Source organism: Temnothorax longispinosus, chromosome 1 (genome assembly GCF_030848805.1).
Source record: "Temnothorax longispinosus isolate EJ_2023e chromosome 1, Tlon_JGU_v1, whole genome shotgun sequence".
In the NCBI taxonomy this organism is placed as follows: Eukaryota; Metazoa; Arthropoda; class Insecta; order Hymenoptera; family Formicidae; genus Temnothorax; species Temnothorax longispinosus.
In genome coordinates, this window is record NC_092358.1 from 18,188,571 (window position 1) to 18,203,915 (window position 15,345).

A 15,345-nucleotide genomic window follows, 5' to 3' on the forward strand; every position below is an offset into this window, starting at 1 on the left:
TTTATCGAATAAGTTTTTAGGTTTGGTTGGCTTTTGATCTTGTTATTATTTAATTATAAATTTTCTTTTTTCTTTAAAAAGGATACACGTTAAAGCCAAAGAAAAAAGATATATTCAGCAGAGATGATAGAATAAATTCTATATATGTGCGTGTGTGTATACATCCGAGGTTAATTAATAATTATGCACTACAAATACATATAGTCGAAGTTTCTGGCGTTATTTTTTTATTAAAAAAATTGAAATTGAAATTTTTTAATTTATATTTTTAATTTAAATTGTATTCTAATTATGATTTTCAAGAATTACAGTTATTTAAAGTTAAACGTTAAAATATGAGCAAAAATAATATCCATTCGAGCTTTTGCTGTGGAAAATTTGAAATATTTTTACTAGAAGTTCTTTTAAATTTAAAAACAACGTTTTTAAGCGTGAGTTAGAGAGAGAGGTCTAAACATGAAATTAAAGATTTTTTTATATACATACGTGGGTAAGTCAAAAAATTAGTCGCAAAACTGGATAGAGACAATAATAATCAAAGTAACTTCCTGACATTTATTTCACTTTTCGACATAATCTTTGCGACTCATTTATTGATTTTTACCCTCGTACATATCTTCTTGTATCTTTGTGTAAAGAATTAATTGTAAGAAAAAATCATATAAAGATTAAACAACATTGATTAAGAAAATTATTTGTGTTCGCGCCGGTCGCGCGCAGATTTCTTGCTGCATAAAATAACGCGATAGTTGTTGCAGGTCGACCGTGAGAAAAAAGAAAAATTAAACACGTGGTTGTATGCAGCGTCAATAAGGTTGCATAAGGTCGTTTATTTATAAAGACGCTTAGAAAAATACAGGGCGGAAAGAGCCACGTTTATTTATAGTTTCTCGCTTGTCCGTGATTATAAATAAATGATTCAAAGTATTTCAACTTGTAATATTGCTTGTCATAACTTAAAATTTACGAGCTCTGCAAGTCTTCACTTTTCGCGTTTCGCTTTTATGATTTTATTTTATTGTAGATGAAGAAGCAGCTATATAGATGATGATACACGTCGTATTTCAAGTTATCAATTTTAGAGTGTAGCAATAATGGGATTTGACATTACACGTGTCCATTTATCTGCAATAAAATTTTAATAATGTTAGAGAATTATTAAGTTCTGAGATATATAAGATATATTATGTTGCACCGTTATTCATTTTGAAATTGAAACCGATACCTTCAGAATTTAACGGCAGACACTAGATATCTTGTATTATCTTGTATAACTATAAAACATTTGTAAAGATCGCTTTTCTTTTATTGGAATAGCAAACGTCTTCTCAGTCTTCTAAAGATAAGCGAGAAAGCAGAAACTAAAAGATAATGTACATTATATAAAGTAGAAAAATAATAATGTATTTATTGAGAATAATTCAATTTAGATAAAATTTCCGAATACACTCTTTATCTGCTTTGAAATTATAAAACGATAAGAAGCTAAAAAGTTTTGCTTTAATTTAAGAGAGAACGAAAAAATACCAAGGAAAAATACTAATTGAAAGGAAATTTTCTTGAAGAGGGTTCTTTTTCCAGAGAACAGTACTTTAAAAATTTCCATAAAATATTTACGGCGACGAAATTCAGCCATTTGTCAACCGAAAACTTCCCCGCGCTGCGTAAAATGGGGATTTAAGGAGGCACAATGAAGTCCGGACGTTATACGCCACGACGTCGAGATAAAAATTTATTCTGGCCTTAGCGGGAGTTTATTCCCAGTAAACATCGAAAGACATTTTTACGTATACTTTTATCATAAAGTAATATACAAATGCTTGTATACGTTTCTTACGACGGGTTTTATTTATTCCAATCAGAAAGAGCGCATGCTCTTTAATAAATTGAAATCACTTGGCTTATTTTCAAAGCGTATAATGAAATGGTTATGTACTGTATATCAGAATTTAGATTTCTCGAAAATGTGGTGGAAGCATAATTTATTAGTGCTATATAATAGAGATAAAAATACTTAAATGTTAGCTTCTACTGATAACTAATAACACACTTATATATTATGCTCGCTCAATAAATTTAAATTACTCTCAATAGATTATTTAGTGAGAAAAAAATTCGATGTATCTATATTGGGGGGGTTTCTTCGATTTTTATTATTTATTGTATTTCTTCATCGTAGTTTTAAATTAACTGATTTTTTTCCGTGTTGCAGAAGGCCAGATTGGCGCGTATCAGAATCGCGAAGGCGTCGAGCGGCGCCGCCTTCGTGAACAAAAAGAAGGCAGCGGAGGCGCGTTTGGCTGCTCAGGAGAGCGGACTGCACCTGGAGGAATTCTACAAGGAGGAGGATATCTTCGAGCTGCAGCATCATCACCTACTTCGTTGCTTGGAGAAGACCACGGTAATTACTAACGCACCTGTCTAGTAACGACTGCATGTCCGCTTTTATACGGGAAGATTCTCCTCATTCGTTAAATCGCTTTGAAATCCTTAAAATCCCACCGATAAATTAGCTTTCTTAAACAGGGTACTTTATCTTCTATTTCTCGTTCTGATAATAAAAGAACTTAGGCAATGTTCTTTCTTCTCTTGGACACTTTTTAAAGTTAACACTGTAAAGAGAGAGATGCGTAAAAAGAAAAGATTATATATACGATTTCTTAATGAAAAAGATTTTCTTTTTAAAGTATACGTTAGTTTTGATAATAATACAAGCATTGAATATGCTATATCTGTCGCGTTGTTTTTTAGTTAAGATTCTATTAGAATAAACGGCTAATTAATAGACAGAATAGAAATAATGTTGACAAGTTACATAACTATAGTATACCGGTATGCTCATCGGTATACAATGGCAATTTTATGAAAAGAAGAATGACATCGAAGGAGATTAAAAAAAAACTTCAAGATAATATAAAGGCTGCTTGCTATCATTATGCAGAGTTTTTCGACGTTTTGCATAAAGACTGGTGCGACGAAGATGGATTAATTAGCGAAATGATAATTAATCATTCATGAATGCAATGGTTCTCTCGCCGTGAACGATGACAAAAAACTCGTACAAAAACGCAAGACTATCTTTGAGCGTCCCCGTCATTATTCCCGCGCGAAGCGCGCGATAAAGCAACTTGCATCGTCGCGAATGCATCGTCGACACTTCCGTTTCTCAAGCGCCGAGAATTCAATGGGTACTCCGCCTGGCGAAAATCCGGCAGTCTGTTTCGTAGAGTATTGCGCGCCGAGTGGCGCAGAGTAATTTGAATAAACCCTAGTCTCTCCCTCTGTCTCTCCCGGACGCTCCGTGCTCCGTCTAATTTTAGCCCTGGTGAGAGGTTGGTTGCGCGAGCCGAGGGTTGGTGCCTGCCGCGTATACGGAGTGTATAGTCGTATCGAGCCCGAATACCAGCGGCCAACCCTCGTTTATGGAACCGCTGTTACAGAAACTGTGCTGTTGTGAAATAGTACATGCGGGGTGTCACAGAGATCCCCGGACTTTTCGTGCAAACGCAGATAAGAAAGCCAGACAGCAAAGTTAGATAATAAATGAGACAATAAATATCAAAATAATTTTAATATGTTTTTTAAATTAAAAGAGAAAAATGAAGTATAACTACGTTAAATGAGATACGTAGGATTCATATAATAAAATAAGAATTTTATGCATTACGAAAAGCATTAGTAAAAAAGAAAATGGAAGCTGTGCAACAGAATTAATAGGAAAATTAAATAAATTTTTTAAAGAAAACTCGATTTAGCGTATTCGTAAAAGGATTTGCAGCTGCGGAAAAGGGCACCACTTTTCCGATATATCCTATTCAGGTTACATGTATGTGTATGTTTTTGCACAGAAATGCATACAGGCTTATGCGATTAAACCAACCGCGACGTGCGATTTATACGACGTATGTAGTGACAGTGCTGGGGTTGTGCGAAATATGTAATATGTACGAAAGGGAGAAATTAGTTTATTACGTTGAAAATGAGAAAAGGAGGTTATGACATACAGGATATATGAATAAGGATTGTGTAGGTCCTAATTTCATATAAAATCTGTTAGCATAAAGTGATAGTTAGAAGGCTTAGTTAAAATTTTATAGTTAAAATTTAAGAAGGAGAATATAGGTAGGCGTTTAGATAACAGTAGATAAAAGACTACGCGGAATTTATACTAATTAATTTTGTTTATTTTAGTAGTTTTATCTATAAAACCTAGTTTTCTCATTTGATGATATTTCGGCTATTATTTCGTGTAATTTTAACTCGGCAACATTGAAAAAATTAACTTATTGTGATGTGATGTTTATATAATACAATTTTATTACAAGATTACTGTGTTTACGCGAGCGTTACTTCTATAGTAACTTGCGATAATTCCTCCGCGTAAATGGAGATTTGTAGTAACTTACGATAATTCACTCGTTTAGGAGTGAATTATCGTAAGTTACTACAGAAATAACGCTCGCGTAAACGTAGTATATGCAGAAGATACACATAGCTGAAGGAAAATACAAGACAATTCACAAAGGAAAAAAAGATGAAAGAAATACTAAACTTATCATCTTTCATTTTTTTATCTTATTGTAGAAATTTAGAATTAAACAAGATATATTTACAATAAAGTTTTGGGAAGAAATCTTTAGTTGCAATAAAATCTGTGGTGGTCTAATCATTTTTTCATTAACGCTTTTAAGCACTTTCTAGGCAGCTAGTTTTGCGCGAAGTTCTCTTATATTGTCTCGTCTTTTGGTTGAAGATATGGAGCTTCGAATATTGAGCTTTCCCTCATGATGGGTTCATGTGATCTGTGTACCTTGATGTTGACAGAACAAAATGATCAAATACACAAGGTAACGTGTAAAGCAGTAGCTACTATAACACAAGTTGCAGGAGTACAAACAACTTTGGAAATACAAATTCAGGAACTGACCAAATAGGTCGCAACATTTACTTCGCATAGATAAGGATAATATATGTGACGCGGAGGGAGCTTGGCGGAGGAAAGATTTTTGTTTAAAGAACAGAACACGTGACAGATAAGCAGAAGATAAAAATATTTAATAAATGATTAATTAACCAAAGATATTAAAGTTAACGTGTAACAAGAAAAAGTGGGCTTTGACAATCAAACGCGGTTAATTGTGCGTGAGTTAATGCTATGTAACATTTACTAATTAATAATTTAATGCAAATTATAAATCGTATGTTTCGAATCTACTTTGAACCGTCTTTAGGGACGCGGTGATAGATAAATTAAATAATCTCAAGCTTTCCGACAAGCATAAGGTGCGTATTTAAAAATTGAATGTACAAAGGTATAATTTTCAAGAGGAAATTCTGCCAGAAAAATCCTGCCAACGTTCATAGTCTGCAAAATGTTCAGATTAAAAATGCAAATTGGGACCAACCGGCAAAGAGAAGTGACATTCACTCACCAAACCAAGTCCAGAGAACGTGAAATTGATAAACTGAAGTTTTGAGAAAGACGACGGAAAATTAGATGATTTTTTAGCGGGTGTGGTTGATATAATCGAAACAATGATACAATCAGAGAACAAATCTGGTTCCAAATAACACTTGGTTTATTCGGCAGTCAACCATTGACTGAGGTCAAAGACGAAACAGCGTACTAACTTAGTCTTAGTACGTACGGTAAAAAGCGTCGTAGGTGAAGAGAAAAGAAGAAAAAAGGGGATTTAAATTAATAGCAATAAAGTAATAAGAAATACAGAAATAAAAATTAACCTCCAATATAAATTTAGAGAATAACTAATTGAAATGTTTACAATAAAAGAGTGAACATAATAGGCAAAAAGTTTACAATTTATTTAAAATTGAGACATATGCATGATGTAGATGCTTTGTGTCTACATTGTTGGTTAGTCTTAATTTTCAATTCTAGTTTGAATATTTTGCAGACTATAAATGTTGACAGAATTTTCTCTTGAAAATTACACTGTCTTTGTACATTTAATTTTTAAATACTCACCTTACACTCGTCGGAGAGCTTGAGATTATTTAATTTATCTATCATTGCGTCGCTGAAGATAGCTTATTGAAGTAGAGCTGAAACGTTTATAATTTGTATTAAATTATTAATTAAATGTTACATAGCACTAATTCACGCATAACTAACCGCGTTTTACTTTCAAAGTTCACTTTTCTTTATTAGCCGTTAATAAAAATATCTGTATATCACTGATGATTCAGAACGAAGGCAAAGAAATATTCTAAACCGTGTGAATATAAGATAGAAAACCCAAGAAGGCAATCTTAATTGAGGCTAGCGTTTCGAGTTTTAGATCTCACCGTCTATTCATGACAGACTATAGTTAGTTTTAAAATAAGATTGACATAAGCTCAGATGTTAGTGTATATTCTAAATTGATGCGAGATTGACAACGAGTGGACTTGTATGGACTGTTGCCAATTACCCCACAATCTCCATAGATGTCATATAACTCTGGTTCTTAAATTGTATAGATTAACAGAATTTTAGTTTATACTAGCTGGTTACCCGGGCTTCGCCCGGGAGTCGTTTTTCTTCAAACGACTTAATTTGTGTTTCAATATCCTTAATCGAAAAAAATTCCTTTATCAGGCAATGGCTTATCAGGCAGTTGTAAAGAATCCTTTATATTTATTTTTATTCAAATTTTATTATATTTATTTATTATTAATTAAATTATAATATTTAAAATTGCACAATATATTTTTTATTCAATACCGGTTCTCAAAAAGATTGGTAACGAAAAACTATACAGTTTATAGCACTTCCCGGGAAATTCTACCCCTGTTTTATATACAATTCTTTAAGATTCGATTAATTAATTTCCGAAAAATTTGAAAAATTTCTGATACCGGCTTCCAAAAAAATCGGTAACGAAAAACTATACACTTTATGGCACTTCCCGGAAAATTCTGCCCATTTCATATATATTTCTTTGAAATTCGGTCAATTATTTCCCAAAAAATTGAGAAAAAAACCAGTTTCCACAAGATCTATAACGACAAACTTTATAGCACTTTCCGGGAAATTCTTTGCATTACAATTTCCTTACTTGTATTGAAGTCTTTTGACTCTATGTTATGTAAATTAATCTTTAAATCTCAGCCTTTATTTTTATAAAGTTAATGCAGATATATATATATATATATATATATATATATATATATACTATACATATACTACATATTTTTTTTAATAGTACACTATAATTATTTTTATTATATATAAAAAATATGCGTAAGAATAGAATTTACTAGCTGGTTACCCGGGCTTCGCCCCGGAGGACATATGTAATAAGACACGCAAATAGAGCTCGAGAGAGAGAGAGCGAGAGAGAGAGAGAGAGAGAGAGAGAGAGAGAGAGAGAGCGAGAGAGAAGGAGAGAGAGACGAGAGAGAGAGAGAGCGAGAGAGAGAGAGAGAGAGGAGAGAGATAGAGAGAGAGAGAGATGAGAGAGAGAGAGCGAAGAAAGAAGATAGAGAGCTAGAAATCCGATAGAGAGAGAGGAGAGAGGAGCAGATCGCGCTCGAGAGAGAGCTAGTCTAGAGGAGAGAGATCTCGCTCGAGCTCGATGAGTATCTAAGCCTCTATCTCCAGCTATCCCTCTCTCCCTCCCTTTCTCTCTCCCTCTCCCTCTCCTTCTCCCTCTCTCTCTCTCTCTCTCTCTCTCTCTCTCTCTCTCTCTCTCTCTCTCTCTCTCCCGCTCTGGAAAATTTCGTAACCGATTTCTAAAAAGATACCGATTCCCAAAAAGATTGATAACGAAAAACTATACAGTTTATAGCACTCCCCGGAAAATTCTATCCCTACTTCATATATAATTTTTTGCGATTCGGTCAATTAATTCCCGAAAAATTTGAAAAATTTCTGATACCGGCTTCCAAAAAAATCGGTAACGAAAAATTATATACTTTATAGCACTCCCCGAAAAATTCTGCCCCTGTTTCATATACAATTCTTTGAGATTCAGTCAATTATTTCCCGAAAATTAAAAAAAATTAGAAAAACCGGTTTCCAGAAAATCGGTAACAAAAAACTATACACATTATGACACTGATTCCCGGGAAATTCTACTCCTGTTTCATATATATTTCTTTGAAATTCGGTCAATTATTTCCCGAAAAAATGAAAAAATTTCGAATACCGGTTCCCAAAAAAAATCGGTAACGAAAAATTATACATTCTATAACACTCCCCGGAAAATTCTACCCCTACTTCATATATAATACTTTCAAAACCAGTCGAATAGTTTAAGAGTGTATAAAGAACATACATACAGACATACAGACATTCTGTTTTATATATATAGATTAAACTACATTAACATTTTACATTTTAATCAAGTTTCATGACATATGGAGATTTTGCTTATTGTTAGTATCACGATTTGGTGTTGCAGATTGATATTGCGAAAAATGATAATTTTACTTACGTTAGATTCTTCCTTGATGTCAAACTCGGTCGCTAATTTCTTTTTAGGGGGCAATTTCAGGTCCGTGCTATATAGCCAGCGCTATTCCACGATTTTATTATTCTCTCGGATAACTTATCTTTCTTATATTTAACGTTATACCATTTCACGGTTGTATCCGTTTTATCTTCGTACCCCTTTGCGGCAACGTAAATTGTAATATTTTTTGGCGTAAAAGATTGTATTAACTTTTCGATCAAATTTGGTCGCCATTTAAGGAAATCTTGTTGCATCGAGATGATTTCTTCCATGGGATACTTGTGCAGCAGACGGGCTGTATCAGATATGTCACGATGAGAGAAACGGTGTATTTCGTTATATTTATAATTTTTAATTAGCCAAAATTTCTATAAATGTAAAATTTCCATACAACTTCATATCTATCTTTATATATGTATATAAAAATGAATCACTTGTATCTTCAATTGTTTATAGTTTTTCTTGTTAGTACGATTTTTACAGCCGTGTGCAACGCAAAAACTCATTGTTTTTCTCCTGGACAATAACTCACCTAACAATAACAGTATACATGAGCCAAACGTAGCCGAAACCGTTCGAAGTATATAAAGACTGGATCTTCTAACTCTTCCCCACCAACCTTATACATTCCCCTCCAACGATAACTTTTTCAAAAACAATTTTGTTCAAACGTTTCGTAATGGTTCTTTACGGTTATGAAACTATATATACGTTCAAAAATAGTTATTTGTGTAACAAGTGCTGTAACTCGCCTTCGGCTTGTGCGTAAACTCCGCACCCGGGAATTTTCATCTTTACGCACGGCTTGCACACCCTATTTTATGTTGCAAGTGCCTGGAAAGTGGTCTATCACGCACGCGTAGCGTGCGTAATGGGCCACTTTCCATGCACGTGTTGCATAAACGTATATGAAACTAATGTGCTACCTGGGTCTATTGTAACGGCCTTTAAAAATGCCATCTCAAAATCCGACATTATATTTTTTGGGGCCACCCCATGAATAGCATTCTTTAGAACCCGCAACAGAGTTTGATATGTTCTCTTGCGTCGATTAGGGCATAACGCATATACAAAAGGCACAATTTTGCCTTTCACCTCCCCATGTATGGTGTACAGTTGGTCGAATATTTCTGGCATTACTTTAAAAGTACCATCACAATACCATATGTCACATTCTCACAAAATCTGCAGAATATCCTCCGTAGTAAATATAAATAGTCTGTTGTTAATATCTTCAGAGTCGAATAACAAGAATTTAACGCTTTTCAATGTCTTTTGAAATTGATCTGGTATTACGTACAATGAGTCCTTTCTGGGATTAGGCGGTAAAGGATTGTTCCTTTGACGGATTTCTCGGTCCAGTCCGACTCAATGACTCAGCACTCGGTAATTGTGCAGCAACAGGAGACGACACTGTACCCAACACGGACGCCACTAACGACGATGATGCTTCCTTGCTTGTCACCGCTTTCTTCCGTAATTTTGCAACAACGCGCTTTGTCTCAACTGCTGCAGCGTTAGGAGTGTGAGTTGTGTGCTCAGTTTGATGCAAAATAATGTCTATATTAAGCAATAAAAAAAAAAGGAATCAATGACAAATTTTCGATCCTGCTATTAAGTACATTAATTTACGTACCATCTCGTAACTCCGACGACGTATTTCAAATCCCCCGACATCCATTTTTATAATGTCCACACCGCCAAATAACTTTTTCATTTGATCCCTCTCCATACTTGTAGTATAGTTAACCATCAGCAGTCAATATTTTCTTGTTCTTATTGCTTTTTATAAATCTATTGTAAGCGGTATAGTGTACCAGCACTTAAAACAGACTGTTATTCGAGGTGATATTGCTGACGATGAGTATGCGTAAACACACCCGCGTCGAAATTTTTCTCCTATTTTCGACCTCAATGTTCAATCTAACACCTACTTTCGACCAAAATGTTCGACTTAACACCTACTTTGATACTTTAAGCAGTTACATCACCCTATTTTGAACCTCTTCAACCTCTGGCTCCTATTTAGAATCTGACATCTGTTTGAATTAAGAAATCATGCTCCTACTTTAATGTTCCTAACGTTTTCTTAATCTGTTTTTATGTCAACTTATATATAGAACTGTTATTTTTATTTAGTTTTTTTTTATTATTATAGGTTTATTATATTTTTGATTAAATATTATATATGATTATTAAACGTTTATAATAACGTTTAATATTATTAATATTAATTATAATATAATTTATAATAAATTATAATATTAATTTATAATAAATGTTTATAATAACGGTTCTCCCTATTTATTAATTTAATCAAAAATAGTAAAAACAAAATTAAAAGAAATTTTATTATGTTAATAATAGTTATATTATTGATAACTGAAAAAAATAATTTTATATATGACGTATAAATAATTATTTATATAAAATTATATTTTTCGATACTATTTTTTTCCTCTTTCTCTCTTTTTTCTTTATTTATTAAAATAAATAATTCAAAATAAAATTAGAAGAATGTGTGTGTATGTATGAGTACGCATATGTGCAGTATATGTGCAATTAAAGGTAGGGAATTTTAAATATATACAAAACTATTACAAAACATTTTTATTTTTGTTATTACTTCTTATAATTACTTATCTTCATATATTTAAATATTAATAAATTTACGATAATTGAATATGGACCGGTATTTATTTATTATTCAAGCTCTTGTTGGTTGACAGGAATACCCAAATACATTTGGTTATTAATATTTATAAGAACACAAACTGTTGTAATATTGTTTACAGAAATTAGTATAATATTATTTGACAAATGGCATTTGTGTAGAAAAGTGTTCATACATCATACATAAAATTGTTTCCTGGAATTGCTATCATACATAAAATTGTTTCCTTGAATTATTAATATATTATCTGTCACAATTTTTTCCATTACAACATAATGGTTTCCATTACACTCACATGGCTTTCTTACACAATTACAATTAGTTATTTTAATAAAATACAAAATTGATCCTAATTTTAATCGATTATCATTTATACATTGAACAATATAAGAATGACTCTTTGATACATTTTCGATACATATAATTTTCTATTTTTTAATAACCAAAAATACTTATAAATTACAACATTTTGGAAGATGCCAAGATTATGTAATTTATCAATAAGTTCATTTGGTATTGGTTGCATATTTTGATATGTACCAACAGTGAAACAGTTTTCAGAAATTTGTTCAATAATTTTTACCTGCTTTTTCCGACTTAAACAAAAATCTCGTATAGGGCCTTCAGGTAATCAGGTAATCAGGTAACTGATCCATTACTTAATCGTATCATTTTGATACGTCGATCATGAGATCTATCTATTTGTGTAGCAATATGGCCTGTTCCGTGTACAAATTTTAGTAATTGACCATTTATATTTTCATATTCGAAACATGAAAATGTCCATAATGGTCCAGGTCTTCTTACACAATCCGGTAAATGAAGTAATTGATGTACATTAATTGAGCAGAACTTTAAACCATATAAAGTTTCAAATTGTCTAAAATTTGTTTCAATTGGATGAATATTTTTTTTATTAAAAAAATATTAATTGAATTAAAAAAAAATACTTTATAAGGACTATTGGAGAAAACATTAATTAAAATTTAGTACCTACATTTTTCTATCAGTGTAGGATCTAGAGGGTTTTAGGAGGTTTTACCGATAACTTCTCTTTTAAACTTGAAAATGGGAAACAGTTTGTTTACTGCCTATTTGAGGTACAAAGTAGGAGCTAAGTACAATACAATTCTTATATAAATAGAACCTATCAAAATCCTCCAGAATCCTTAGATGTGAAAAATAAGAGGTCGAAAGAAGGAGTAAAATAATACAAAGCAATCAGTTGACGGCTCCGAATAACAATATATGCAAACAACAAATAATGCCACACAAAATTTAAAATACAGTATTACTGGATTTTTGGATGGGGAGATTTTTTCCGGAGAGATTTTTCCGGGGAAGATTTTCTTCGGGGGAGCTTTTTTCCGGGGGAGATTTTTTGATAGGGAGATTTTTTGATAGGGAGATTTTCCCGGGAGATTTTCCCGGGAGCTTATTTCCGGGGTGATTTTTCCGGGGAAATTTCTTCCTATAGAACCGAGCATATAAGATCGCTTCTTATATAATGATCATATAAGACATTATAAGAGAATTTTTTTCCCGGGTACTCTAAATGTTATTTTTGAATATAATATACTCACCTGATGATAGTCCATCCATTTTTGTGTAAATCAAGCAAATGAGACTTTGTAACTCTACATTAATATTTCCATTAACTTCAAAAAATTTTTCCTCGACAACTCACAAATTGAATTGAGTAGCAGTTAATCGAAACGATTTAAGCAAAGAGCCAAAGAAAGATCTCGTAGCACGTTAATATTTAATTCTTGGCGTATTACACGTATAAAGCAGGATATGAGATTATAGTTTCAAATTTTTTATAATAGGAGGAACAATGTCAATAGGAATTTGCGAGATTATATTTAGTCCTATGAGGATTTACAATTATTAAGATATTATTAATTTGATGTTATAAATTATAAAATAATAAAAATGTTAGAAATAATAAAATACTAAAATAATAAAAATAATAACCTAATTTAAATAGCATATTTTGGCTATATAAAGCGTTTCTCAAGCCTGTCGGTTAATATATATTCTTTTAATTTATTTGCTCCAAATAGAACGCTTAATTCCAACAAGATCAAGAGACTATCAAGCCAAGGATCAAGCTCTTTAAAATCATAACTTGCAGATGTAAATGTAATTTTGTCATTATGAATCCAATCAATGAAATCCTACAAAATTATTATGTGTTTATTTCATAATGAAATGATATATGCCGATAAATCTCGGTGTAATTTCTATTAAAAACATGCATTTTGTTAAAAATTTTGGTATAACAAATCCTTTACACAAGAAACAAAAAAAAATTGTTTTGTACGCTCAAAAAGCGATTTCTTCTTTGTGAACACAAGCAAAAATTAAAATTTGCTTACCTGCAGCGAAATCGGGGGAATATTATAGTTTATAACGTGTTCTGTCTGTCCATATTCTGAAAAGTTTGGATCAATTTTTGCTTTTCAACCTCGAATCGTTCTTCTTTGAGAATCAATGTCACTGTGTCGCGCGGTTTCCCGCTTTCATTGCTGTTATTTTCCATCTAAAACAGTACGTGTTATCAATGCGATAAATGTGCATTCAAACATGCTCTCTGAAGTAAACGCAGTAACAATTGCACTACTTACTTTCACATTCATACGTCTCTCATCTACCTACATATATAGCATCGTAGCACCACGTGCTCAACTACTCACGCTACTCTCTCGACTCTTAACTCCTGCACTCCTGCACACAGAATATCAGAATGCGTAAACGTTTGCCACGCGGCGAGAAGCAACGTGGTAGCTCATCGACACAGAGCATGAACTGCGCTCAAATATAGAAAAATATTCTGAAGCCTAATAAAGGTTGTATCAGCGATAGAGAGATCGTAAAAAAATGTAGGTTTCAAAATGTTTTTAATTTATTTCATTGCCCTTATAAATGGAAAGCAAGGGTAACTCTCTCGGCAATCTCATCTCATAAAACTCAGCAACAATATTTCTTTCTACTGTTAATAATCGGGTCGTCAAACTTTTAATAAAACTTCGCTTGGTCGCTTTTAATAAACTTTGCTCGGTCTCGTCGATCGCCGTAGATCGATCGGCATGCGCAGACTATAATTCTCATTTCGGGAAAAGCATGGGGTGGTGGATTAGAGCGCGCACATTCAATTCACATTATCACCTTACAGCTTTAAGCCAGGAGTTCTTATTCCAAGCTCTTCCTCGTCCACAGATAGTTTTCATGTTTAAATTGCAAAAGAAAATCATCCTACATAGAGAAGGTTTGTTCACAGATTGTAAATTTCTCAGAAGACTAGTGGCCAGCTGTTCCTCATTCACTATAGGACAGTTCAGAACGCCGCGCCGCTCGCCGTTAGGATTAAAGTGTACTACCTGTTTACGTCTCTTTCCTGCTGTTTGTTTAGAATAATCAGTATCAAATACACTTTGGGGATTGTTTCCACGTTTTCGACCTTTATTCCACTCTTTTAATTTTGATGTACAAGTAGGAGGCTCAAAACCAAATTCCAACGTATAATCTTCAAGCATAAACAGAATAAGCGCTATCACGTGAGAACAACTCTTCGATTCTGAAGCTTTACACTGACACCCAGAGTCTGCAATTTTACTTTCTTTGTTGAGGATTATGTAAGCATTATATTATGTAGTGTTACTTTTATAAGATGACATCACTTTAGCTCGCAGATAATACATTGATCTACACATATTATCCTCGACATTCTGGACATGCCCGCTTTTAAAAGATATTCTTCCTTTTTGCATGCATTTAGAATTACCACAAACTGGAACAAATTCATCGCCAGATTCACAATTTTCTGAAGAATTGTTATTCAAGTCAGGGAATGATATAAATTCCTGAATCACTCCATAACAGAACGAGCGAGGAATGGATTTAGATAGGAAAGACTTCCAGCCAGTTGACAGAGTAAGAAATGATGAGTCTGGCGTGGTGGATCTAGCGAATTGGGTGTCACATTTTTTATGCCACCATATTCCATTGTCAATGCCAACAAATATTAGATGTGCCTTCTTACTATCGATGCATGCTTGAACTCTACAGAACAAAAATATGTGCATGCGAAATAAAAAAGAATTGACAAATGAGGTTACATCACATTATGCAATATTTTGTCTTCTCCATCAAACATATATTGTTATATATTGTTATATATTGTTATATATTGTTACGTACGGAAATTTTATC

General features: G+C 32.9%; 1 protein-coding gene across 12 annotated transcripts in view; it reads left to right on the forward strand.

Moving 5' to 3' along the window:
• The window catches only part of Shal (potassium voltage-gated channel protein Shal), a 169,561-nt gene that overhangs the window by 79,218 nt on the left and 74,998 nt on the right, over positions 1 to 15,345 (forward strand). For all 12 annotated transcript variants that reach the window (XM_071779465.1, XM_071779457.1, XM_071779450.1 and 9 more), the window contains exon 3: positions 2,213 to 2,401. In XM_071779465.1, coding sequence (XP_071635566.1) covers positions 2,213 to 2,401 — 189 coding nt within the window. The remainder of the gene's footprint in view (positions 1 to 2,212; positions 2,402 to 15,345) is intronic.